Source organism: Pristiophorus japonicus, chromosome 9 (genome assembly GCF_044704955.1).
Source record: "Pristiophorus japonicus isolate sPriJap1 chromosome 9, sPriJap1.hap1, whole genome shotgun sequence".
Taxonomy (NCBI): Eukaryota; Metazoa; Chordata; class Chondrichthyes; family Pristiophoridae; genus Pristiophorus; species Pristiophorus japonicus.
The window spans coordinates 34,084,982-34,111,388 of NC_091985.1; the positions used below are offsets into that span (position 1 = coordinate 34,084,982).

Genomic DNA, 26,407 nt, shown 5'->3' on the forward strand with positions numbered 1-26,407 from the left:
AGTATGTAATTTTTTAAATTTTGGGCATTAGAAATTTCAGTTACTGAGGGGAAAAAAACAGTAGATGAAAAAAATTCAGAAAGCAATTTGTGGGAGTCTTGAGCCCATATTTCGCAATTATAGGGTGATACATTCTGGCTATAAAACATCAAAAATACCTATCATAGAAAGACATAAAGCAATAACAGGTACTTAACAATAAATCTTCAATGAAACGCATGCCCAGCCCCAAGTATTGAATTTAGAATATAGTAGGTAGATATTTAAAATCTTATCTGCATTTACAAGCAAAGACGCTGCTTAAAAAAGTAAATTGTGTTCTTAAAACAAACAAATGCACTTACATGGCTTCTTCGGACATTTCTGGCATTTGTGGAAACCCCAAGAAGTACCCACAGTTCCACAGCAATCTTCTTGCTTTGAAAGGCCAGGAAGAGGCTTCCCACACTGTAAATAGCCAAGAATACTAAAGTTAGTTCTAGTTCTCCACAGGCACGAAAGGCAAACAACACATTGGATAAATCTATCCCACTTCCAAAAGTATCCTTAAAACCTACCTGTTCGCGTGTGCCCTGACCCACTGCCCTCCTGCCGATCCTCACATCTGAGACCCAAACTAACCCTCAAGACTATTTGCTGAATTGAAGCATGCTATATAAATGGAAATTGCTGTTGTAGCTGCTGAAAGTGCTGGATCAACCTAAACAAATATTTCCAGTCAGTTTGCTGCGCGTGTGATTTAAGAATCTGTCAATTTATTTAATAAAACGTTGTGTGTCAGAAGCAGGGCAGTTTTCTTCTTCAATGTGTTGTTCTTCTTGGTCAAGCCTGTAACCTGTTATCTAATTGGTTATTTTCTATATTTGTTACTTCACCAATCATACACAAAACCTTTCTCCAATCACAATACAGCGAGAAGGATTGTTCCAAAAAAACAGTTACCATGACAATCCTTAATTTATTCCACTGCATGCTACAAAATACATTTAATTGATAGTATAACAAACACACATTTCAGAAAAAAGTTACAAATTTGCTTATAAACTTACCCATCCCATCTTTCAATTGCTCCCCCACAACCCCTGGCGCACCCCACTCGTTTCATGAACATTCCTTACCTCATGTATATCCTCCCCAACATGTCACAGCTTGGCCCTGTTTTGAGAAATTCATGTTCCTTCCCTCACCTAACTTCTTTATGCATGTGCACAAGTGCATAACCGTCTTCCCAAAGCCTGTGCCCTCTGCTTCTATAGATCTACGTTGTCTACTTGCTCCCTGGGCTGTCATCCCTTGGCCCTGTGCCCCCAAAGATTTCCCTCCCCTCTAACCCCAATGGCACCCCAAGTCTTATGCCCCCAACCACACCCTGGATCATCAACTAAGACCATATGGGTTGAATTGAAGATCCAAAAAGGGGCGATCACTCTGCTGGGAGTGTACTAGAGACCCTCAAACAGTCAGAGGGAGCAAATATGTAGGCAAATTTCTGAGAAGTGCAAAAACTATTGGGCAATAATAGTAGAGGATAACTATCCGAATTTTGGGCCCAATTTTGGCCATGACTTGCATCAACTTTTTTGGAGTAATTTGTTTTTTCTGGCATAAGTTAAAAAATGCCATTTTCCCCCCAAAATTTGCTCCAGAGTAAGTCACTTGGGTCCGATTTTTTTTTAGGTCAGTTTTTTTTCAAAAGGGAGGTTCCAGTTTTGGTCATTTATGCCACTTTGGCCAGCAAAAACTTACTCCATATTGACTTAGGTCAGCGTTTGTGGCCAGCTCTGAAAAACCTTGCGGGCAGTGAAGAAAAAGCAGCGCACATTCAGCAGACATTAGGGCAGGGATAGGGGAGGGAAGGGAACCGGAGAGGATCTCAATAACCAAGCACCAAACATTGCAAGGAAAAGCTCAAACAATTAAAATACTAATAAAAATGAACTAAATCCTACCGGAGAAATGCGAGCTGCTGGCCGCGATGTCACGGGGGGGGGGGTGGGGGGCTAGCCAGAGAGAGAGAGAGAGAGAGAGAGAGAGATGCTGGTATACAAAACACTCTTTCTCTCCCCCTGCCCCCCCGAATACACTCTTTCTCTCCCCCGCCCAAAACTCTCCTCCCTCCACCCCCAAAAAAACTCTCCTCCTCTTCCCACCCCCAAATAAAAACTCTCAAGCACAAACAAGCACTAAATAAAAAATAGAGCCGAAGTCCTACCTCGCCCGGGAACTTAGCGGGCCGGCCGGCCGGTGCGGGAGGCCACTTGGCCGGGGATAGGGTGCGGCGAGATCGGGCATCCCTTCCGCCGGGGATAGGGACTGCGAGCATCGGGTCCTGCTCACAGCCCACAAGACGCGCTGGGAGGGCAGGAGCATGCGCGCCACTCTCACTGAGCATGCGCGCAGGTGCCGGCAGTGCTTTCTGCGCTGGCCTGTTGCTCCGCGCCCCCCCCCTTCTTCAGACTGCATGCCCCGCCACGACTTCTGGGGACTCCGAAGAGCAGCCAGGATGGGGCCCCTTTTTTCTGGCACCCTTTCCAGCGTGCAAAGTCAGTGCGCCGAAAAAACGGCTTGGGCAACGTTGGGCCCATTAACTGGGATAGAATTAGTGTGAAAGTTATAGAGGGTGCTGAATTCCTAACATGCATTCAGGAGAACTTTTTTAGTTAGTATGTAGCAAGCCTTATACGGGAGGGGGTGGTTGTGTGCTTAGTTTTAAGGAATGTAGCTGGGCAGGTGGAAGGGGTATCAGAGGGAGAGCATTTTGGGGCTAGTGATCATAATTCAGTTAGATTTCGGGCGGTTATGGAAAAGGACAAAGATAGACCAAGAATAAAAGTTCTCAATTGGGGAAAACCAATTTTACTAAACTGCGATGTGATTTAGCCAAAGTGGACTGGAAACAGCTACTGGAAGGTAAATCAGTGTCAGAGCAGTGGGAAGCATTCAAGGAGGAGATCCTGAGGGTTCAGAGCAAGTATGTGGGACTAACAAATCTAGAGCCCCTGGATGTGAATGGGCACACAGGGTAGGATAAAGAAAAAAAGGGAGGCTTATGATAGATACCAAGGGCCCAATACTGCAGAAACCCTAGAGGAGTATAGAAAGTACAGGGTGAAATTTAAAAAATTAGGAAAGCAATGAGGGAACAAGAAAAATTATTGGCAAGTAAAATCAAGGAAAACGCAAAGAAGTTTTATAAATACATCAAGAGCAAGAGGATGACTAAAGAGTCGGGCCTATTAGAGACCATAAAGATAATCTGTGTGTGGAGGCGGAAGATGTAGGCATGATTCTTAATGAATATTTTGCATCTGTTTTCACAAAAGAGAGGGGTGGCGCAGACACCGCAATCAGGGTGGAGGAGTGTGAAATATTAGATGAAATAAACATAGTGAAAGAGGAAGTATTAAGGGGTTTAGCAGTTTTGCAAGTGGATAAATCCCCAGGCCCGGATGAAATGTATCCCAGGCTGTTAAGAGAAGCAAAAGAGGAAATGGCAGAGGCTCTGACCATCATTTTGAAATCGTCTCTGGTTACAGGTGTGGTACTGGAGGGTTGCTAATGTTGTACCATTGTTTAAAAAGGGAGAAAGGGATACACTGAGTAATTACAGTCCAGTCAGCCTAACCTCGGTAGTGGGAAAATTATTTTTAAAAATTCTGAGGGACAGGAAGACTTCATTTAGAAAGACACGGATTAATCAAGGACAGTCAGCATGGATTTGTTAAGGGAAAGTCGTGCTTGACTAGCTTGATTGAATTTTTTGAGGAGGTAACCAGGAGGGTCGCTGAGGGTAGTGCATATGATATAGTGTATATGGATTTTAGCAAGGCTTTTGATTAGGTCCAACATGGCAGATTGGTCCTGAAAGTAAAAGCCCATGGGATCCAAGACAAAGTGGCAAGTTGGATCCAAAATTGGCTCAGAACAGGAAGCAAAGGGTGGTGTTTGATGGGTGTTTTTGTGACTGGAAGTCTGGTTCCAAAGGGATTCCGCAGGGCTCAGTACTAGGTACCTTGCTGTTTGTGGTATATATCAATGATTTAGACTTGAACGTAGGGGTATGATTAAGAAGTTTGTAGATTATATAAAAATTGGCCATGTGGTTGATAATGCTGTAGACTGCAGGAAGATATCAATGAACTGGTCAGTTGAGCAGAACAGTGACAAATGGCATTCAATCCGGATAAGTGTGAGTTAATGCATTTGGGGAGGGCTAACCAGGCAAGGGGCTACACAATAAATGGTAGGACACTGAGAAGTGTGGAGGAACAGAGGGACCTTGGAGTGCATGTTCACAGATCCCTGAAGGTAGTAGGACAGGTAGATAAGGTGGTTAAGACAGCATCTGGGATACTTTCCTTTATTAGCCAAGGCATTGATTATAAGGGTAGGGAGGTTATGCTTGAACTGTATAAAACACTAGTTAGGCCACAGTTAGAGTACTGCAAGTAGTTCTGGTCACCACATTACAGGAAAGATGTGATTGCACTGGAGCGGGTACAGAGGAAATTTTCGAGGATGTTGCCTGGACTGGAGAATTTTAGCTATGAGGAAAGATTGGATAGGTGGGTTTGTTTTCTCTGGAACAGAGGAGACTGAGGGGAGACCTGATTGAGGTGTATAAAATTATGAGGGGCCTAGATAGGGTGGATAGGAAAGACCTATTTCCTTTAGCAGAGGGGTCAACAACCAGGGGGTCTTGATTTAAAGTAATTGGTGAGAGGTTTAGAGGGGATTTGAGGAGAAATGTTTTCACCCAGAGGGTGGTTGGGGTCTGGAACTCACATCCTGAAAGGGTGGTAGAGCCAGAAACCCTCACCACATTTAAAAATACTTGGATGTGCACTTGAAGTGCTGTAACCTATAGGGCTATAGACCAAGAGCGAGAAAGTAGGATTCGGCTGGATAGCACTTTGTCAGCAGTCACGGACACGATGGGCCGAATGGCCTCCTTCTGTGCCGTAAATTTCTATGATTTTATGCTTCTATGAATTCTATGACCAGCTGATTTTAGCAATCACTTACACAAAGGTGAGAATCCCACCATATTCATTTGTGAAACCGATTTAGTTCGTGATGAAGAGAAGCTACACACAGGTCTTGTTGAGACTTGTGGTATGTTTGGAGTTGAAACACACTGTGCCATAACTGTCAATCATTCTACATTCAGTAAGTTTCTGCTTGCATCCATGGATAATTGCAAACACCGGGTGACGTTCCCCACAAGAAGAAAAATGGAAAATCAGGGAAGGAGACAATTACAGCTAGCTATTTTTACATGCTTCCTTGTGACTGGTAGCATTGTACAGGGGTGGAGATCTGGCTGCGGGTTTCTGATTCCATCTCGGCCAGGTGAAGTGAAAGGTACAAGAGACTCCAAGGAGAACGTGAGGAAAAGACACACTACTAACAATGAACCATGCGCTTGATGAGAGAACGTTCCACGCTGAGTATAGGAACAGGCAACGGTTGGGGAGGGGACGTGAAATGCGAACTTAGCAAAAGAAAATTATTTATGATGTTCTTTGGATGTGGGCGTCACTTGGAGGGCTGGCATTTATTGCCCCATCCTGAATTGCCCTCGAGGAGGTGGTGGTGAATCTTTAATCACTGCAGACCATGTGGTGAAGGTTCCCACAGTGCTGTCTTGGTCGTAGCAGTTTGGTACGACTGAGGGGCTGACTCGGCCATGGCAAAGGGCAGTTAAGAGTCAACCGCATTGCTGCTGGTCTGGAGTCACATACAGGCCAGACCAGGTAAGGACGGCAGATTTCCTTCCCTAAAGGACATCAGTGAACCAAGTGGGTTTTTATGACAATCCGGTAGTTCCATGGTCACCATTACTGATACTAGCTTTTTACTTCCAGATTTATTTAAATTCCCCAGCTGCCATGGCGAGATCTGAACTCACGTCTCCAGATTATTACTACAGGCCTTTGGATTACTCGTCCAGTAACATAACCACTACACTACCGAATTTGAAAATGAAAAGCAGTAGTCAACCACTTTCCACTCATGTCTTTGAATTTTTTTGAAGTTAGCAGAGAATGGAATTTCACCCCAAGATGTTATTGAGGTGAAAAGGTTAGTGCTGATTGTTTATGGGGAAATACTCTGAGACACTGTGTGCTTATCAAGACATAAGACTTCAGCCAAAGCCAAGAAACAACACGAGGAATCATCTCCCAGTTTTGGGGAAAATTCAGAAATGATTTGAGTTAATACACATTGAGCAAACATGGCTCATGAATGTGTCCATGCTAACTCCTTTCCAAAAGGAAATTGATTCTCTGATGAAAGGATTAAGGTAGGTGACATTTAGTCACAATCTGGAGAATAGTTTTAAAGTTAGGAGGTGAGAAGTTAGTGCTGACAGCACATAGCAACCGCGTAATATAAATCCACATCCTCTCTCTCACCTTCTCCAGCAAAGCAGGGAAAAATAAAACTACAACATTCATGTCACTGCGCACGTATTAACTGTTCACACTAAGGGTGAAAACAAGCATCAATAACCTCCATTTATGTAGCGTTTTAAACATTAATAACTTCCCTGGGCGCTTCATAAACAACTGTACGGAAAACAAACAACAAGCCAGGGAGGGAGAGAGATTAGGAGCGACTGAAAGCTTGCTTGATGAGCTGGGTTTTGAGACCATTTTTAAAAGACAGGAGAGAGGAGGAGTAGTGGAAAGGGTTGAGAATTGAATTCCAGAGGGTGTAAATCACTGTCACCTGCATTTACACAAAAAAATGAAAGTAAAGTATTCTTGTGCAAAAAAAGCCAGACAAAATCAGTTCTTAATTTCAACATGAAACAACTTTTCAGCTTTATATAGTTTCTCGCTCCTATCTATTTGAATACTATCCTCAACTCGATAATCAGGCCAAAGCGTGCAATTGCACTCATCAAGGACTTAAATGCATCAATTTGACAGAAATCGTTAATGGGCCAAAGAAACAAATGGAAAGTTCATTGCACAACTTAACAGGAGTGCACTGCGCATAAAAATAGGATGTGAAATACCTTAGGTTTTAACCTATTAACAGAAGAGTTTGTGGTATAAACAGATTGAAAGGATGAGAGATACTGGGTTATAAAAATATACCACTTGTGAAATATTCATTTTCTAACAATTCAGTACGTGCCCTCAAACCACGACCTTCCACAATTAGATTTGATATTCAGAAATCTGGAGTTCCGTCAGCTCCTGTTTTAATGAGTCCAAAGTAAGATTTGAGAAGACAAAGTGGATGAAAATCTGTTGCAGTAATAATTTTCTGCCTCTAGATGTCTACAGCATGGTTTTGCAAGTGTGACTGATGACAGTAAGTACTAAACGTGATAGTGACACCTCATGGAAACTATCTGCACTACATCAACCTTGATTACGTTGATTAGTTGTCTGGTATGGAATCTAACAATCCATTTTTGTGGTGTCGATCTGAACACTTTAATCCAATAATAGCACATTGCTGCATAGGGAACAAAGAAACAATCAATAAGCCTGCAGTGTCTCACCTGTGTACCTGCAGTTTCCTGGAAGCAACGCCCTAACTTTGATTGAATTCTGGGATATTGATGAGTGCGAGTTTGCTGGTGGTGAGTGTAGACAGAATTCGGTACATGAGGCACTGAAGGGCTTTGAGCATGGTAAGAGATCTGCTGTTGGTTTGACTTGACACCCTTCACCTTCTGTCCCAGAGAGGAACTGTCGACTCTGGAAACCTGGTGGATCTGTACAGTCGCCTCAGGTGGGTGTTTAACGTGGATATTGACTATGTTAGGAGGGAACTTCACTGTATCGTCATGAAAGGAAAAGAAAACATAAGGCTGGTGAGTAATCATTGTAAGAAACATTTTTTAAAATAGATTGCTACCTGTATAACATTTATTTTCAAGGTAAATGTAACATATACACCATATATATATAAATACATACATACATATATATAGTACACCTCTATAAAACAGTGCTTTGCATAACAATATACACAAGGGGCTGACACCTCTATATAAACAGTGCATTATATAACATGCACAGGAGTGTTACATTGCTGAGATAAGCAAACTCAGCACAAATTAGGAATCAGATTTGCAACCATTTAGGAATCTGTACAACTTTATGGGCTAGAACCTCCACTTTTGTACTTATCGCCCAAAAATGGGCGTTATTTCCACGTGGGTGTTAAAAAAGGGTTTTCAGATCGCCGGCTTCTCGCCCATTCTCAAAACACCTAGTCTCCATTTTTGAAGATGGGCGTTACCGCGAGCGATATCAAATGGGCAGTAGCCAAAAATTTTTTGGCCGTCTGCCGTAAAATGTGGCCGTCCTTAGCAACGGCATGGCAACACTCGATTCCCGTGATTCAGGAGGTCAAGGGTCATCATGACATGCACAGAAGAGGAGACAGAGAGAGAGGGAGCTCAGAGGCAGTGAAAGCGTGTGTGGCTGTGATGTGTGCTTGTCTGGCTGTTGTGGGAGGCACAAGGGAGATTCACCAGCAGCAAGAAGCCTAGTAAGCACCAAGAACATAATTGGCACTGAGTTTTTGTCGAACAAATAAGAAATAACATAGAAACATAGAAACATAGAAAATAGGTGCAGGAGCAGGCCATTCAGCCCTTCTAGCCTGCACCGCCATTCAACGAGTTCATGGCTGAACATGAAACTTCAGTACCCACTTCCTGCTTTCACGCCATACCCCTTGATCCCCCGAGTAGTAAGGACTTCATCTAACTCCCTTTTGAATATATTTAGTGAATTGGCCTCAACTACTTCCTGTGGTAGAGAATTCCACAGGTTCACCACTCTCTGGGTGAAGAAGTTTCTCCTTATCTCGGTCCTAAATGGCTTACCCCTTATCCTTAGACTGTGACCTCTGGTTCTGGACTTCCCCAACATTGGGAACATTCTTCCTGCATCCAACCTGTCCAAACCCGTCAGAATTTTAAACGTTTCTATGAGGTCCCCTCTCACTCTTCTGAACTCCAGTGAATACAAGCCCAGTTGATCCAGTCTTTCTTGATAGGTCAGTCCCACCATCCCGGAAATCAGTCTGGTGAATCTTCGCTGCACTCCCTCAATAGCAAGTATGTCCTTCCTCAAGTTAGGAGACCAAAACTGTACACAATACTCCAGGTGTGGCCTCACCAAGGCCCTGTACAACTGTAGCAACACCTCCCTGCCCCTGTACTCAAATCCCCTCGCTATGAAGGCCAACATGCCATTTGCTTTCTTAACCGCCTGCTGTACCTGCATGCCAACCTTCAATGACTGATGTACCATGACACCCAGGTCTCGTTGCACCTTCCCTTTTCCTAATCTGTCATCATTCAGATAATAGTCTGTCTCTCTGTTTTTACCACCAAAGTGGATAACCTCACATTTATCCACATTATACTTCATCTGCCACGCATTTGCCCACTCACCTAACCTATCCAAGTCACTCTGTAGCCTCATAGCATCCTCCTCGCAGCTCACACTGCCACCCAACTTAGTGTCATCCGCAAATTTGGAGATACTACATTTAATCCCCTCGTCTAAATCATTAATGTACAATGTAAACAGCTGGGGCCCCAGCACAGAACCCTGCGGTACCCCACTAGTCACTGCCTGCCATTCCGAAAAGTACCCATTTACTCCTACTCTTTGCTTCCTGTCTGACAACCAGTTCTCAATCCACGTCAGCACACTACCCCCAATCCCATGTGCTTTAACTTTGCACATTAATCTCCTGTGTGGGACCTTGTCGAAAGCCTTCTGAAAGTCCAAATATACCACATCAACTGGTACTCCTTTGTCCACTTTATTGGAAACATCCTCAAAAAATTCCAGAAGATTTGTCAAGCATGATCTCCCTTTCACAAATCCATGCTGACTTGGACCTATCATGTCACCATTTTCCAAATGCGCTGCTATGACATCCTTAATAATTGATTCCATCATTTTACCCACTACTGAGGTCAGGCTGACCGGTCTATAATTCCCTGCTTTCTCTCTCCCTCCTTTTTTAAAAAGTGGGGTTACATTGGCTACCCTCCACTCGATAGGAACTGATCCAGAGTCAATGGAATGTTGGAAAATGACTGTCAATGCATCCGCTATTTCCAAGGCCACCTCCTTAAGTACTCTGGGATGCAGTCCATCAGGCCCTGGGGATTTATCGGCCTTCAATCCCATCAATTTCCCCAACACAATTTCCCGACTAATAAAGATTTCCCTCAGTTCCTCCTCCTTAATAGACCCTCTGACCACTTTTATATCCGGAAGGTTGTTTGTGTCCTCCTTAGTGAATACTGAACCAAAGTACTTGTTCAATTGGTCTGCCATTTCTTTGTTCCCCGTTATGACTTCCCCTGATTCTGACTGCAGGGGACCTACGTTTGTCTTTACTAACCTTTTTCTCTTTACATACCTATAGAAACTTTTGCAATCCGCCTTAATGTTCCCTGCAAGCTTCTTCTCGTACTCCATTTTCCCTGCCCTAATCAAACCCTTTGTCCTCCTCTGCTGAGTTCTAAATTTCTCCCAGTCCCCAGGTTCGCTGCTATTTCTGGCCAATTTGTATGCCATTTCCTTGGCTTTAATACTATCCCTGATTTCCCTAGATAACCACGGTTGAGCCACCTTCCCTTTTTTATTTTTACGCCAGACAGGAATGTACAATTGTTGTAATTCATCCATGCGTTCTCTAAATGTCTGCCATTGCCCATCCACAGTGCAAGTGGGCTCCCAGTGGTGCCGCACTGCACCCCAAGGTGATACCCCCCCATTGCCAACCACTCATGAGAGCCAGCAGCAACATCATGCTTCTGGCTTGGAGCACGCTCCCACCTCGGGACTGTCCTCTCCCGTATCCGTCCAAGCAGCGCTTCGGCCATCACCCCCCCCGCCCCCCCCCCCCCCCGCCAATGAAGCATCACCTGAGGACCTCCTCGGCCAGACGGCTTGGAGTCAGGAGGGGAAGGGGAAGAGGTAGACATGGGGAGGAGAAGTGGGGTGGGGGGGTGAGGGAAAGGGTTGTTTTTTACAGAAATACTGATGATTTCAGAATAATGTTCGGTTTAAATGTTTTTTATTTAACAAAACCTTGTAGCACATTGGCTCAGATAGCTGCACCATTACACATTGGTGATTCCTTAACATCAAAGGGTATAATCATGCTTAACTTCAATCAACTTAAAACTTTAACTGTCACCAAGGTGAAGCCCACCATTAATGTATGACCTGCACACCCAGCAGTGTGTCAGCCTTGTGAATAACGCCAACGTTCTTTCAGGCAAAGCGATCATTGATGAGCTCCTGACGTAAGGTTCTTGCAGTTTCCATGCCACCATGAGCTCTTTCATGCGGTCTACAGAGGGGCAGGGATATGGCTACAGCGTCAGCCTGATTGTCTGGGCCGATGTCAGCATCCGCCTCCTCGTCCTCCTCTTCGTCTTTCTGGTGAGGTGGACTGTCAGACTCATCAGGCAATTCTTGTCCCCTCCTGATAGCCAAGTTGTGTAGCATGGAGCACACCACCATGAATTGAGCTACCTGCTCAGGGTGGTATTAGAGCTCGCCTCCTGAGTGGTCCAGGCATCTAAAGCACTGCTTCAGCACTCCAATGGTTTTCTCCATGATATTGCGAGTTGCTCTGTGGCTCTCATTGTATCACCTCTCGGCCTCAGTGTGGGTGTCACGCAGGGGGGTCATCAGCTAGGTGGTGAGGCCAAATCCTTTGTCACCAAGCATCCAACATTGACCTTGTGGCTCATTGTTAAACAAGTCAGATACAATGCTCTCACACAGGATGTGAGCACCATGGATGCTGCCCGGAAATTGAGCATTCACTGCCAGTATAATTTGCTGGTGGTCGACAACCAGTTGGACATTCAGTGAGTGGAATCCCTTGCGGTTCCTGAAAACCTCAGCATCCTGAAAAGGGACCCACATTGCGATGTGTGTACAGTCTATTGCTCCCTGCACCATGAGGAAGTTTGCAATTCTAGAGAATCCTAGAGCCCTCTCACTTTGTGCCTCCCTGGTCATAGGGAAGCTGATCAAGTCCCTCCTGCATGCATTCAGGGCATCAGTGACCTGTCCAATGCAGCGATGTGTGGCATGCTGAGAAAGTCCGCAAATGTCTCCAGCTGTGGCCTGAAAAGAACCCGAGGCGTAGAACGACAGTGCCACGGTGATTTTGACCTCGACGGACAGTGCAGTACTGTTGGTGCTGGCAGGCTGCAGATCTGCTCTTATCAGCTGGCATACCTCAGTGATAACCTTTTTGTGGAAGCGCAGTCTCCGAAGGCAGGTGGTGTCGGGCAAGTCGAGGTAAGATTGCTTCTCCCTGTACTTGCGGGGGGGTGTAACGACTGCTCCTCCTCATCAGTCTGTCACGTCTTACATTGGGCACATAATGCAGTGGAGCATTCCTTCGGCGATCTCGAGTCTGCTGCATGTAATTGGTCACCAAGAGAGGGTGAGAAAGGACAGGCCCCATTGCAGTGGCTCTCTGTTTTCCACCGATCGGTCACAAACAAGGAATGTCCCGACGAAGACACCTATTCAATTCCAATCGGTCACAGTATGGTCAAGATGTTTTTACAGATGTTCACATCAACTCCAACGACCTGCAGAGTACATCCAAACTCCGCTGAGGTTGAAGCACAGCAGCCTTTTAAAGGACACGACCTGTGATCTACAACATGGCGTCCATAACGCTGTGATTTGTTCCAGTTAGTTCCACTTCTTGTGGGCGTTTTTTTGGGCGAGCGATATTGTGGCCAATATGTGTGCGAGGTGGTGAAATTGACACTGGGCGATCTCATGGCTGCTAGTTTCGGTAAATATGCTCTTTACGACAAAAAAAAGTGGGCGGGCATTAATATTGAATCTCGGTGTTGAATCCGTGCAGAAAGTAATACTGGGCGATATTATGGGCGTTGAATTCGCCCATTCTGCTGATTCCACCCAAAAAAAGTGTGTGGGCAGTAATATTTTTTCTCGCCATTAAGCACATGGGGAAAGTAACGTTCGGCAATAAATTTCCGAAAAATGCCTATCAGTTTCAATTTTGTGCTAAACTGGGCGGTATATGCGTGTTATTCGTCATTTCAGCGGTAAAATGGGCGTTAAGTGGGCGTTAGGCATGCTAAAAAAAAGTGGAAGCTCTAGCCCTATATCTCAATGCACCTTGCCCTTATGCACTCTCCTATCGGAAGAGTAAAACATTCTTTCTGATGCAAAAGCAAAATATTGCGGATGCTGGTAATCCGAAATAAAAACAGAAAGTGCTGGAAATACTCAGCAGGTCGAGCAGCATCTGTGGAGAGACAAATGGAATTAATGTTTCAGGTCAATGACCTTTCAACAGAACTTTCTGACGACCTGAAAAGTTAACTGTTTCTCTCTCCACGCAGATGCTGCCTGACCTGCTGTGTGTTTCCAGCATTTTCTGTTTCTATTTCAGATTACATTCTTTCTGATTCGTGGTAAATGTTTGGAACCGCAATTGTCTGGGTTTCACACTCAGGAAAATGGTTAACAGTTAAAACAGCTGCGATTGCCAACACTAGAAATCTGAAACACAAATATGGTAATAAAAACTGCAAAAATTAAAATATTGCAAACGCACCGATACAAAGAATTGCAGGGGAAGATTCCTCTTATCTCCACTGTCTTTAGTCTCATGGCTTTTATTGGGAGCACTGCCCATTTGGGTTTCCTTTATTAATTATACTTCACTGGCAGGTTCATGCATTTTTAAGTATTGTTATCATTAGAACTGTTGGGAGCGTCTCACAAAGTATGTCTCAATATTGTGCAATGCATACTATTGGTTTTGGTCTGATTATACTGCTTCTGAGAACCATTCTTTAATTTGCAAATGCAGAGCTTAAAAAGAAAAATCTACAAATTTTCAACAAAACCGGAAAATGCTGGAAATGCACCACAGATCTTTCAGCCCCTGAAATGAAAAGTGAATGTCTGGCAGACCTTACATAGAATTAGACGTAGAATCATGTAGAAATTACAGCTCAGAAACAGGCCGGTGAATGCCGGTGTTTATGCTCCACACGAGCCTCCTCCCACCCTACTGCATCTCACCCTATCAGCATAAACTTGAAGTCCTTTCTCCATCATGTGTTTAACTAGCTATCCCTTAAATTCATCCATGTCATCATCATAGGCAGTCCCTTGGTATCGAGGAAGACTTGCTTCCACTACTAAAGTGCGTTCTTTGTTGGCTGAACAGTCCAACATGAGAGCCACAGACTCTGCCACAGCTGGGACAGACATTCTTTGGGGAAAGGGGGGGGGTGGGATTGATTTGCCGCACTTTCCTTCCGCTGCCTGCGCCTGACCTCTTCACGCTCGCAGCGTTGAGATTTGAAGAGCTCAACGCCTTCCCGGATGCACTTTCTCCACCTCAACTGCTCCATGTGGTAGCAAGTTCCGCATTCTAACCACTCTCTGGGTAAAGAGGTACTTCCTCAATTCCCTGTTGGATTCTCTTGAATTCCTGATTAGACTCTCCTGTTCCTTATGTCCAGACTCTCTGCACCTCCAGCGTATCTGGCAGGTGAGTAACCATGATCCTTGCTCGGCCTTTTGGCTAAGATCAAGTGTTGATTGGGCGTTCATATGCTAATTGGATAATTGCAGAAACTCGTCTTTCCAGTTTGGCTGGGTTTGGCCTTTTGGCTAAGGCCAAGCATCAATTGGAAAGAGGAAGAAATCTGCATGCCGACCGACCTATGGGCAGATCAGGAGGTCCGCCAAGGTGCTGGACTGGCACCACAAAAGATTGAAGGCTTCGGCCAAAACATAAGCCGAAAGGAGGAATCTGCAACCCAAATGGCGGCCAACCGAGCGGCGAACCAGGGCGTCCGAAACACCATCCGAGTGACTGTAAAGAAAATGGAAGGGCAGACGATGATCAACCGGGACCTCTTCGTGAAGAAAATCCTGCTTGAAACCTGTGGCATGAAAATCGCGGATGTCTTCGCCTTGCAGGGCATCCCGAAGAGAGGTTCCTTTGAAGTAACCTTCAGAAACGTCACCCTATGCCTGAAGTTCCTGAAGGGATTGAAGGAGGCGAGTGAACCACTGCAGTCAATGCTGACTTGGGAACCACTGTTCACCCTCCCGTCGCAGAGGAAGCGCACTATCACAGTGCACATGTACAATCCCCGCATCCCGGTCATTGATGTGCTGATTTTCCTCGCCAGGTATGTCGATGGGGCAGGAAACAGCATCAACCTGAAGGATTTCCATGGGATTTGGACCAGCAAGCGCCAGATCCAGGTCAGCTTGAAAGTGGACCCCAGCGGAACCATCCTGCACCCCTCCTCCAGCTTCGCCATCGGAGGAAGTCGGGGCTACATGGTGTATGCCGGATAACCCAACGTGTGCCGGACCTGCGGGAAAGCAGGCCACGTGGCGGCAAGCTGCAAAGCAATCATTTGTCGCAACTGCAAGAAGGAAGGACACCAGACAAAGGACTGCAAAGAGAGCAAGTGCTGCAACCTTTGTGGTGTGGCTGGACATCTGAACACAGCCTGCCCCAAGCGCAATTTCAGCTATGCGCAGGCGTCAAAGAACATGGTGACATGTGAGAAGGAAGCTGAGGAGCGCAACGCCCCAGAGGAGACCTGCACCTCCCTCCCCCCCCACCAAGACACCGTGCGAACAAACCACCGCCCTAGTCGACACTGACCGAGAGGAGGAAGGCAAGCCGCCAGACACTAACACCCAGCAGTGAAACTCCCCCCCCGAGACACCGGGTCTATGGAAGAGGAAGGAGCAGAAGAGGAACAGGAATGGCCGCGTGTCACCAAGAAGGCAGCGGCCCGCAAGTCTAAGGAAAAGAGGCCCCCTGCAGAAACGAGAGGCAAAAGACGGATACCGCCCTAGTCGACACGATGGACAGCAGTGGCTGCAGCTCTTCCGATGATGAAGGGCGAGGCAAAAGCCCCCACCACCACCAGCAGAAGAAGAGGTAAAACGCCAATGTGACCAGTGCAACCCAGCTCCAGGACCCCGGGAGCAGTGACATCACCGATGCATCCTTGCTCCGGATTTCCGGCAAAGGTGAAGCAACGGATGAAACCCAGCTCTCGATTTCTGGGAGCGAAGAAGCAACCGATGCACCCCCGCTCCGGATCTCTGGGAGCGACGAAGCGACAGATGCACCCCAGCTACAGAACACTGTCAGCGATGACACCACCGGGGCTGCACACAAGGAACAACCAACACCAGGCGAGGCTAGTCCAGTTGACATGGAGGACCCCTGTCCATACTGTTAGCGTCCCCTGGTTGAACCATCCCCAAGGCAGAGGACAACCTATATCTCAGCCAAGGTGCAGTAGAAAAGTTTAAAGCTAACCTATGTATACGGAAACAGGCCACAGGGCCAAAGGACTGCGTGTGCGAAATGTAATGTTTGGATTGTAATCACCAATTTAAAAATGGGTTTAAAGATGGCATTCATTAAAGTGCGCAGCATTAAGTCGACTACGCGATGTGCTTCCACCTTGGGGTACCTCGCCAAGGTCAAGACAGACCTGCTGTTCTTGCAGGAGTTCAGCAGTTACCGGCAGTGGTCGCAATGGTGGTCCCACGGACCATCCGTCTGATCAGGAGGCAACTGCTGCGGGGAGACCACTTGATCATCACCCAAGTTAAGGAGGTGGTGGGCGACCGCCTCCTCGTAGCAGATGTACTGTATAAAAATGTTCCTCTAAGGCTAATTAACGTGTATGCCTCACCTCTCAGAAGCGAACGGCTGGCCCTCCTCCAGCAGCTCCCACTGCTGCTGGCGACATCCAGACCAGTCGATGCAGCAGAGCCGACAACAAACTGAACGCCACATCCAAACTCCTGATAGACGTGGTAAAAGATGCCAAGCTGTGCGACGTCTTCAGCATCCCTGCCGATGGAGCACCGCGCAGATACACCTGGCCGAGACCAGACGGGTCCGTCCGTTCCAAAATAGACTTCCTGTTTGTGTCCCACACGCTCAAGGTCACATCCACCGACGTTACGCCGGTGTTCTTCTCCGACCACTGCCTCCTACTGGCCGACTGCCTCCCACAGGAAGACCAGAAAGTTGGCAGGGGGATATGGAAGCTCAACGTGAAACTGTTGACCCCGGAAAACGTTGAGGAACTCAAGAGGGACTACAAAGGTTGGAGAACCGTAAAACCCCTCTGTGATTCCCCGATGCACTGGTGGGAAACAATCAAGACAAACATCCAGAGGTTCTTCATCCTCAAAGGTGTTCAGGAGGCGAGAGGGAGACAGAGGGAATTGTCCCAACTCCAGAAGCGTATGCAAAACCTGCTTCTGATGTCGCGGAGGAACTCGAAGAGGTGAAGGGCCAGCAAGCCTCACTCTTTGCCTCAGAGTCCTCCAAAATCATCTTCCGCTCCAGAGTCCGCTCCGTCGAGCAGGATGAGACGTGTTCGCGTTTCTTCTTCCAAAAGGTACACAGGGGGCGCTCTGTGATCACTAGCCTAAAGGAAGAAGATGGTTCTGTGACGTCTGCGCAGCCCGACATGCTGAGGATCAGCAAATCCTTCTATGACGGGCTGTACGACGTCAAGCCCACAGACCACGCAGCCTCCCAGTCTTTCCTGTCATTTATCTCAGAGGTCTTAGACGACAGCGAGCAGGAGAGTCTGGACCACCCGCTAACTTTGGACGAACTGACAAAGGCCGCCCGGTCCCTCGCGACGAGTAAAACTTTCAGAAGCGACGGCTTACTGGTCGAGTTGTATTCGGCTCTGTGGGACTGGATAGGCCCAGACCTGCTGGAAGTGTACGGGGGTATGCTTCTGGCCGGCAGCATGTCAGAATCGATGAGGAAAGGCATCATCACCCTCATCTACAAGCAGAAGGGGGAGCGGGAGGAAATCAAAAACTGGCGGCCCATTTCGCTGCTCAATGTGGACTACAAGATCCTGTCGAAGGTCATCGCAAACAGGGTCAAGTCTGTTCTGGAGCTGGTGATCCACCCGGACCAGACCTGCGCTGTCCCTGGCAGGAAGATCTCTGATAGCCTCGCGCTACTCAGGGATACGATCGCCTACGTGCGGGACAGGAGGGTGGACACCTGTTTAATCAGCTTGGACCAGGAGAAGGCCTTTGACAGGATATCGCACACGTACCTGATGGATGTGCTCTCCAAGATGGGGTTTGGGGAGGGTATCCGTAATTGGATCCAACTGCTCTACACAGACATCAGTAGCGCAGTTCTAATCAACGGGTGGGTAACTGAAAGCTTTCCGATCAGATCTGGAGTCAGTCAAGGCTGTCCCCTCTCCTCTGTCTTGTTTGTGTGCTGTATCGAGCCCTTTGCCAAGTCCATCAGGAAAGATGCGAGCATTAGAGGGGTGACAATCCCAGGCAGCAGAGGCGCTCAGGTCAAGACCTCCCTGTACATGGACGACATCGGCATCTTTTGCTCGGATCTGCAGTCGGTCCGCAGATTGCGCACAATCTGTGACCAGTTTGAACTGGCCTCGGGGGCCAAACTAAACTGTACCTTGAATTGAAATGCACGCTAGTGCATTGTATGGAACTGCTGCCAGCATCCAAACGAATTGTATGGAATTGCTGACCGCAAGGTACTGAACTATTTTCCAATGTATTGTGAAAAGTTTATATGAATAAAGTATATTTTTGGGAAAAAAAACCTCCAGCGATGAACTGTTGAGCGTTATGCTTCTATCCAGAGCAGAAGCCCCACCAATCTCCTCCGGCCAACGACCACCGCCCAACCCAGCTGAACGTCTCACTGGTAACAAACTCTCATTTAGCCCCACACCCGGAGAGTTGAGCAAAGGATTTCTACCTCAAACGCTAATCTCTCTTTTCGGACGTGGGCAGGCCTGCTTTGTGAGTCCAGAGCTTTCTGTTTTCAAAGCAGAGCTTTGCATGTGCAAACTTAAGATAGCCTGCCTCTAATTACCAGCAATATTTTCATAGTTCGATATTCATATATTCGACAAGCCTCTGCCATCTCCGCACTCCTCCAATTCTGGCCCCTTGCACAACCCCACTTTTAAGCGCTCCACCACTGGTGGCCGTGGCTTCAGCCACCAAGGTCCTTAGCTCTGGAATTTCCACTTTAAACCTCTCCGCTTCTCCATCTCTCCTTAAGACACTCCTTAAACTCTACCTCTTTGACTAAGACTGCCCTAATTACTCCTTATGCCGCTCAGTTTGATAACGCTCCTGTGAAGCGTCTTGGGATGGTTTACTACGTTAAAGGCGCTATATAAATACAAGTTGTTGTTTTTGTTGTTAAAAACAGAGCCATGGCCAAGCCTCACTGAAGCAGCACAGTTGAGATTGTAAGTCCCCAAACGCATAGTCTCAGAATAAGGGGCCCCCATTTAAAACTGAGATGAGGAGTAATTTCTTCCCTCAGAGGGTTGTAAATCTGTGGAATTCTCTGCCCCAGAGAGCTGTAGAGGCTGGATCACTGAATATATTTAAGGCAGAGATCAACAGATTTTTGAGCGAGAAGGGAATAAAAGGTTATGGGGAGCGGGCAGGGAAATGGAGCTGAGTCCATGATCAGATCAGCCATGATCGTATTGAGTGGTGGAGCAGGCACAAGGATCCAAATGGCCTACTCCTGCTCCCATTTCTTATGTTCTTATGTTCATTCCATCGCCCCGTGTTGCTATGGCACCCAGACGATTTTCTTTTCTTCGTCAGCTGGATTTGCAAAAACCTACCTAACAAGATTGAACTTATAACAACAACTTGTATTTATATTGCGCCTTTAACGTAGTAAAATGTCCTAAGGCGCTTCACAGGAGTGTTATAAGACAAAAATTTGACACCAAGCCACATAAGAAGAAATTAGGGCAGCTTGGTCAAAGATATAGGTTTTAACAAGCGTCTTAAAGGAGGAAAGAGAGGTGGAGAGGAGGAGATGTTCAGGGAGGGTATTCCACGGCTTATAATCAGGGATGCTCAAAAATTCTGTTAAGTAGCATTTATTAAAGTGCAAGGAGGAGCAGATGGTTTGGATATCACTGAAACAAGAAGGTCCATGTTTTCTACTTTATTATGCTTACGGGCTGTAATCTGGATCATAAAATCCATTCCTCGACTTACATAGAATGTGCAACACAGAGACAGGCCATTTGGCCCGGCTGGTCCAAGGCGATGTTTATTCTTTACTCATGTTAGTTTTGTAAGTTCTATTGTATGACATGAAAATAGCAGCTTTCATTTGTTCTCAATTTTCCGTCTCGATTATTAGAGCTATTATTAAGCCTAAACGAATTGCGACAAACACCACTAAAATAAACCGTTCAAAGTATTCGGCTTTTGTCGTAACATTCCAATTGGCTCATCTGCCTGGAGGCTGATTAAAAAAAACAGACATAAAGCGGTTGAGAAGTCAAAGGAAAAATGAAGCTTACTTTGTAGGCCCGGCTTTCCTCCAACGGACAGGGGCAATGTGTGGGTAGAGTGAACCACCGAAGAGGTTAGAGCTTTGCCAGCTTGCTGATACTGCTGCTGCTGCCATTGACCATTTGGAGACTGTACCGGGATGTGGCAGAGCTTGCCGGTAAAGCTAGGAGAGCACTGGCATTTGTTCCTGGAAGTGCACTGTCCTCCGTTCATGCAAGGCAAGTGGCAGACCACTGGAAAGATAAACGCAAGAGTGAGTATAACGCAGCAATTTAACAGCAAACAACAATGTTGTCAGCCCAGGCTATTCAGTCCTATGATCTTCATAGAAACATAGAAATTAGGTGCAGGAGCAGGCCATTCGGCCCTTCAAGCCTGCACTGCCATTCAATAAGATCATGGCTGATCATTCAACCTCAGTACCCCTTTCCTGCTTTCTCTCCATACCCCTTGATCCCTTTGGCCGTAAGGGCCATATCTAACTCCCTTTTGAATATATCTAATGAACTGGCCTCAACAACTTTCTGCTGTAGAGAATTCCACAGGTTCACCACTCTCTGAGTGAAGAAGTTTCTCCTCATCTCGGTCCTAAAGGCTTATCCCTTATTCTTAGACTGTGACCCCAGCAATGGGAACATTCTTCCTGCCTCTAACCTGTCCAATGCCATCAGAATTTTATATGTTTCTGTGAGATCCCCTCTCATTCTTCTAAACTCCAGTGGATGCAAGCCCAATTGATCCAGTCTCTCCTCATATGTCAGTCCTGCCATCCCGGGAATCAATCTGATGAATCTTCACTGTACTCCCTCAATAGCAAGAACGTCCTTCCTCAGATTAGGAGACCAAAACTGAACACAATATTCCAGGTGTAGCCTCACCAAGGCTCTGTACAACTGTAATAAGACCTCCCTGCTCCTATACTCAAATCCTTTAGCTATGAAGGCCAACATGCCATTTGCCTTCTTCACCACCTGCTGTATCTGCATTGCCAAACTTCAATGACTGGTGTACCATGACACCCAGGTCTCGTTGCACCTCACCTTTTCCTAATCTGTCATCATTCAGATAATATTCTGTCTTCCTGTTGTTGCCACCAAAGTGGATAACCTCACATTTATCCACATTATCCACATTTGAAAGTCCAAATACAACACACCCACTGGTTCTCCCTTGTCCACTCTACTAGTTACATTCTCAAAAAATTCTAGAAGATTTGTCAAGCATGATTTTCCTTTCATAATTCCATGCTGACTTGGAGCGATCCTGCCACTACTTTCCAAATGCGCTGCTATTTCATCTTTAATAATTGATTCCAACATTTCCCCCATAACCGATGTCAGGCTAACCGGTCTATAATTCCCCGTTTTCTCTCTCCCTCCTTTTTTAAAAAGTGGTGTTACATTAGCTACCCTCCAGTCCATAGGAACTGATCCAGAGTCTACAGAATGTTGGAAAATGATTACCAATGCATCCACTATTTCTAGGGTCACTTCCTTAAGTACTCTGAGATGCAGCCTGTCAGGCCCTGGGGATTTATCAGCCCTCAATCCCATCAATTTCCCTAACACAATTTCCTGACTAATAAGGATTTCCTTCAGTTCCTCCTTTTCGCTCGACCCTTGAACCCTAGTATTTCCGGAAGGTTATTTGTGTCTTCCTTCGTGAAGACAGATCCAAAGTGTTTGTTCAATTGGTCTGCCATTTCTTTGTTCCCCATTATAAATTCACCTGATTCTGACTGCAGGGGACCTACGTTGGTCTTCACTAATCTTTTTTTCTTTCCATATCTAGAGAAGTTTTTGCAGTCAGTTTTTATGTTCCCTGCAAGCTTCCTCTCATACTCTATTTTACCCCTCCTAATTAGACCCTTTGTCCTCCTCTGCTGGATTCTAAATTTCTCCAGTCCTCAGGTTTGCTGCTTTTTCTGGCCTATTTATATGCCTCTTCCTTGGATTTACTATCCCTAATTTCCCTTGTTAGCCACGGTTGAGCTACCTTCCCCGTTTTATTTTTACTCCAGACAGGGATGTACAATTGTTGAAGTTCATCCATGTAATCTATAAATGTCTGCCATTGCCTATCCACTGTCAAGCCTTTAATTATCATTTGCCAGTCTATCCTAGCCAATTCACGTCTCATACCATCAATGTTACCTTCAACACCATAGAATTTTGTGCATAGGTCATGTATCATCTTGGTTTTACGACAACAACTTGTGTTAATATAGCACCTTTAACGTGGTAAAACGTCCCAAGGTGCTTCACAGGAGCGTAAACCAGGGGGAAAAATGACACCGAGCCGCATAAGGAGATATTAGCACAGGTCTTGGTCAAAGTGGTAGGTTTTAAGGAGCGTCTTAAAGGTGGAGGGATGGAGGGACTGAAAGGTTTAAGGAGGGAATTCCAGAGCTTGGAGCCTAGGCAGCTTCAGGCACAGCCACCAATGGTGGAGCGATGAAAATCAGGGATGTGCATATCTGGGGTGCAGAGTAACTGATGTAGGAGATTTGAGATGCGCAATCCCTTTTCCACGGACGATAGATGGTGTTCTGTTTCGTCTCTCGCCAAAACCTAATGGAGCATAACAGGCCTTAGAGACTGTTCAACAGGCCAGAAGAAACAGAAGTACAGAACTATTCCTGTTAGATATAGAATATTCATTTTTGGACATGAAAAATACAAAGTAAAACAATGATGCAATCTGGATATATAACATTTTAATCACTCTGGCGCTCGAGACTATTTTTCAGTAATTGTATTTAAACAGTTCAAAAGACCTTGGTTTGGTCTCTAAATTGAACTTGCAGAGATTGAAGATCATGAAATAACCACAGAAGAAACAAGAAAAGACCACACTTCATCAACAAAGCCTTCCACCAATCATGTACAATTTGGCCTCACATTGATTCTGTTCAATGTAATCTCCAGAGGGAAGATTCTACACAGTTTGCTCTGTCCCAGCAAAGATCATGCATCAAAAAGCTACTTCAAATCTATATAACCTCAAGTCCTGCACTGTCAATCCCTGACCGGCCACTTTCAGGGGCATGACTCTCCATCAACATGCAGTTCAAGAACCACCACATTCCTTCAAGTATTTGATCACCTTAAGTTACATTTACCCTTCCAACCTGTTCCTAACGGATTTTTTTGTCCAGCTGTTTTCAGGGGAGTTAAATGACACTGCATTAACTGTTTTAGCCGGGAAACTATTCCATAGATTAGTGGAGAAACGTATTTGTTCTAATTTCCAGTCCCACTCATGTTCTCTGGTTCTGTGCTCACAGCCCAAGATAAATAGCCTGCTTACATTCATGTTATCCATGCATTGAAAGAAAGGGAGAGAGAGAGTGTGTACACAAGGATGAGACTCACATACAGACAGGCACAGATACACACAGACAGAAAGAGACAGAGGGGGAAAAGGAAGAGGAAAAGCAAAAGACAGGCAGGGTTCGAAGTCAACATCCTTCCAAAAAAGGCTTTGAATTATTAGTAAAAGGTTTTCACCCAGTGCTTAGGAAGAATTCACTCGTGTACCGAGTACATGAAGCAACAATTCAAGGTGCTTTCAACGCAGCACACCCTTTCAGGCTGCAGAAGGGCGTCCCGTGACTAACTGAACAGGTCACTAATGTTCTTCAAGTTATTTACTCTGTAAGCTTCCCCTAATTCTGCCTGCTTGTAGTACTCACACCTGCCTTGATCAGTGTGATATGTTTATCAATCACAGGGCTGCAGTAGTTAAACGAAAAAGCGGCACATTGGTCCACCACGCTGATCCACCACACTGGAATACCGTACTGGAACACCGCACTGGAACAGCACACTGGAACACCACACTGGAACACCACACTGGTCCATCCCACTTGCACCACACTGGAACACCACACTGGAACACCACATTGGTCCATCACACTGGTCCATCACACTGGAACACCACACTGGTCCATCCCACTGGTACAACACATTGGAACACCACACTGGTCCATCACACTGGAACACCACACTGGAACACCACACTGGTCCATCCCACTGGAACAACACATTGGAACACCACACTGGTCCATCACACTGGAACACCACACTGGAACACCACACTGGTCTATCACACTGGAACACCACACTGGAACACCACACTGGTCCATCCCACTGGAACAACACATTGGAACACCACACTGGTCCATCACACTGGAACACCACACTGGTCCATCACACTGGAACACCGCACTGGTCCACCACACTGGTCCATCACACTGGAACACCACACTGGTCCATCACACTGGAACACCACACTGGAACACCACACTGGTCCATCACACTGGAACACCACACTGGAACACCACATGGGTCCATCACACTGGAACACCACACTGGTCCACCGCACTGGAACATCACACTGGTCCACTGCACTGGAACACCACACTGGTCCAGCGCACTGGAACACCGCACTGGTTCACCACACTGATCCACCGCACTGGTCCACCGCACTGGTCCACCGCACTGGTCCACCGCACTGGAACACCACACTGGAACACCACAGTGGAACACCGTACTGGTCCACCGCACTGGTCCACTGCACTGGAACACCACACTGGTCCACCGCACTGGAACACCACACTGGAACACCACACTGGAACACCACACTGGAACATCACACTGGTCCACCACACTTGAACACCACACTTGAACACCACACTGGAACACCACACTGGAACACTACACTGGAACACCACACTGGAACACCACACTGGTCCACCACACTGGTCCACACACTTGAACACCACACTGGAACACCACACTGGAACACTACACTGGTCCATCACGCCGGTCCATCACACTGGAACACCGTACTGGAACACCACACTGGTCCATCAGACTGGAACACCACACTGGAACACCACACTGGACCACACTGGTCCATCCCAATGGACCACCACACTGGAACACCGCACTGGTCCATCACACTGGAACACCATACTGGTCCACCGCACTGGAACACCATACTGGTCCACCACACTGGAACACCACACTGGAACACCACACTTGAACACCACACTGGTCCATCACACTGGAACACCACACTGGAACACCGCACTGGTCCATCCCATTGGAACACCACACTGGAACACCACACTGGTCCATCACACTGGAACACCACACTGGAACACCACACGGGTCCATCACACTGGAACACCACACTGGAACACCACACTGGTCCATCCCACTGGAACATCACACTGGAACACCACACTGGTCCATCCCACTGGAACACCACACTGGAACACCACACTGGAACACCACACTGGTCCATCACACTGGAACACCGCACTGGATCACCGCACTGGAACACCGTACTGGTCCACCGCACTGGCCCAGCGCACTGGAACACCGCACTGGCACACCGCACTGGAACACTACACTGGAACACCACACTGGAACACCACACTGGTCCACCACACTGGTCCACCACACTTGAACACCACACTGGAACACTACACTGGTCCATCACGCCGGTCCATCACACTGGAACACCGTACTGGAACACCACACTGGTCCATCACACTGGAACACCACACTGGAACACCACACTGGACCACACTGGTCCATCCCACTGGACCACCACACTGGAACACCGCACTGGTCCATCACACTGGAACACCATACTGGTCCACCGCACTGGAACGCCATACTGGTCCACCACACTGGAACACCACACTGGAACACCACACTTGAACACCGCACTGGTCCATCCCATTGGAACACCACACTGGAACACCACACTGGTCCATCCCACTGGAACACCACACGGGTCCATCACACTGGAACACCACACTGGAACACCACACGGGTCCATCACACTGGAACACCACACTGGAACACCACACTGGTCCATTCCACTGGAACATCACACTGGAACACCATACTGGTCCATCCCACTGGAACACCACACTGGAACACCACACTGGAACACCACAC

At 46.7% G+C, this 26,407-nt stretch overlaps 1 protein-coding gene across 5 annotated transcripts in view; it reads right to left on the reverse strand.

The window, feature by feature from the left end:
* Positions 1-26,407, reverse strand: part of ltbp1 (latent transforming growth factor beta binding protein 1) — a 456,945-nt gene that overhangs the window by 259,940 nt on the left and 170,598 nt on the right. For all 5 annotated transcript variants that reach the window (XM_070889256.1, XM_070889254.1, XM_070889255.1 and 2 more), the window contains 3 exons: positions 20,438-20,662; positions 7,523-7,800; positions 345-447 (listed from right to left, as the gene is read on the reverse strand). In XM_070889256.1, the coding sequence (XP_070745357.1) occupies positions 345-447; positions 7,523-7,800; positions 20,438-20,662 (606 nt within the window). The remainder of the gene's footprint in view (positions 1-344; positions 448-7,522; positions 7,801-20,437; positions 20,663-26,407) is intronic.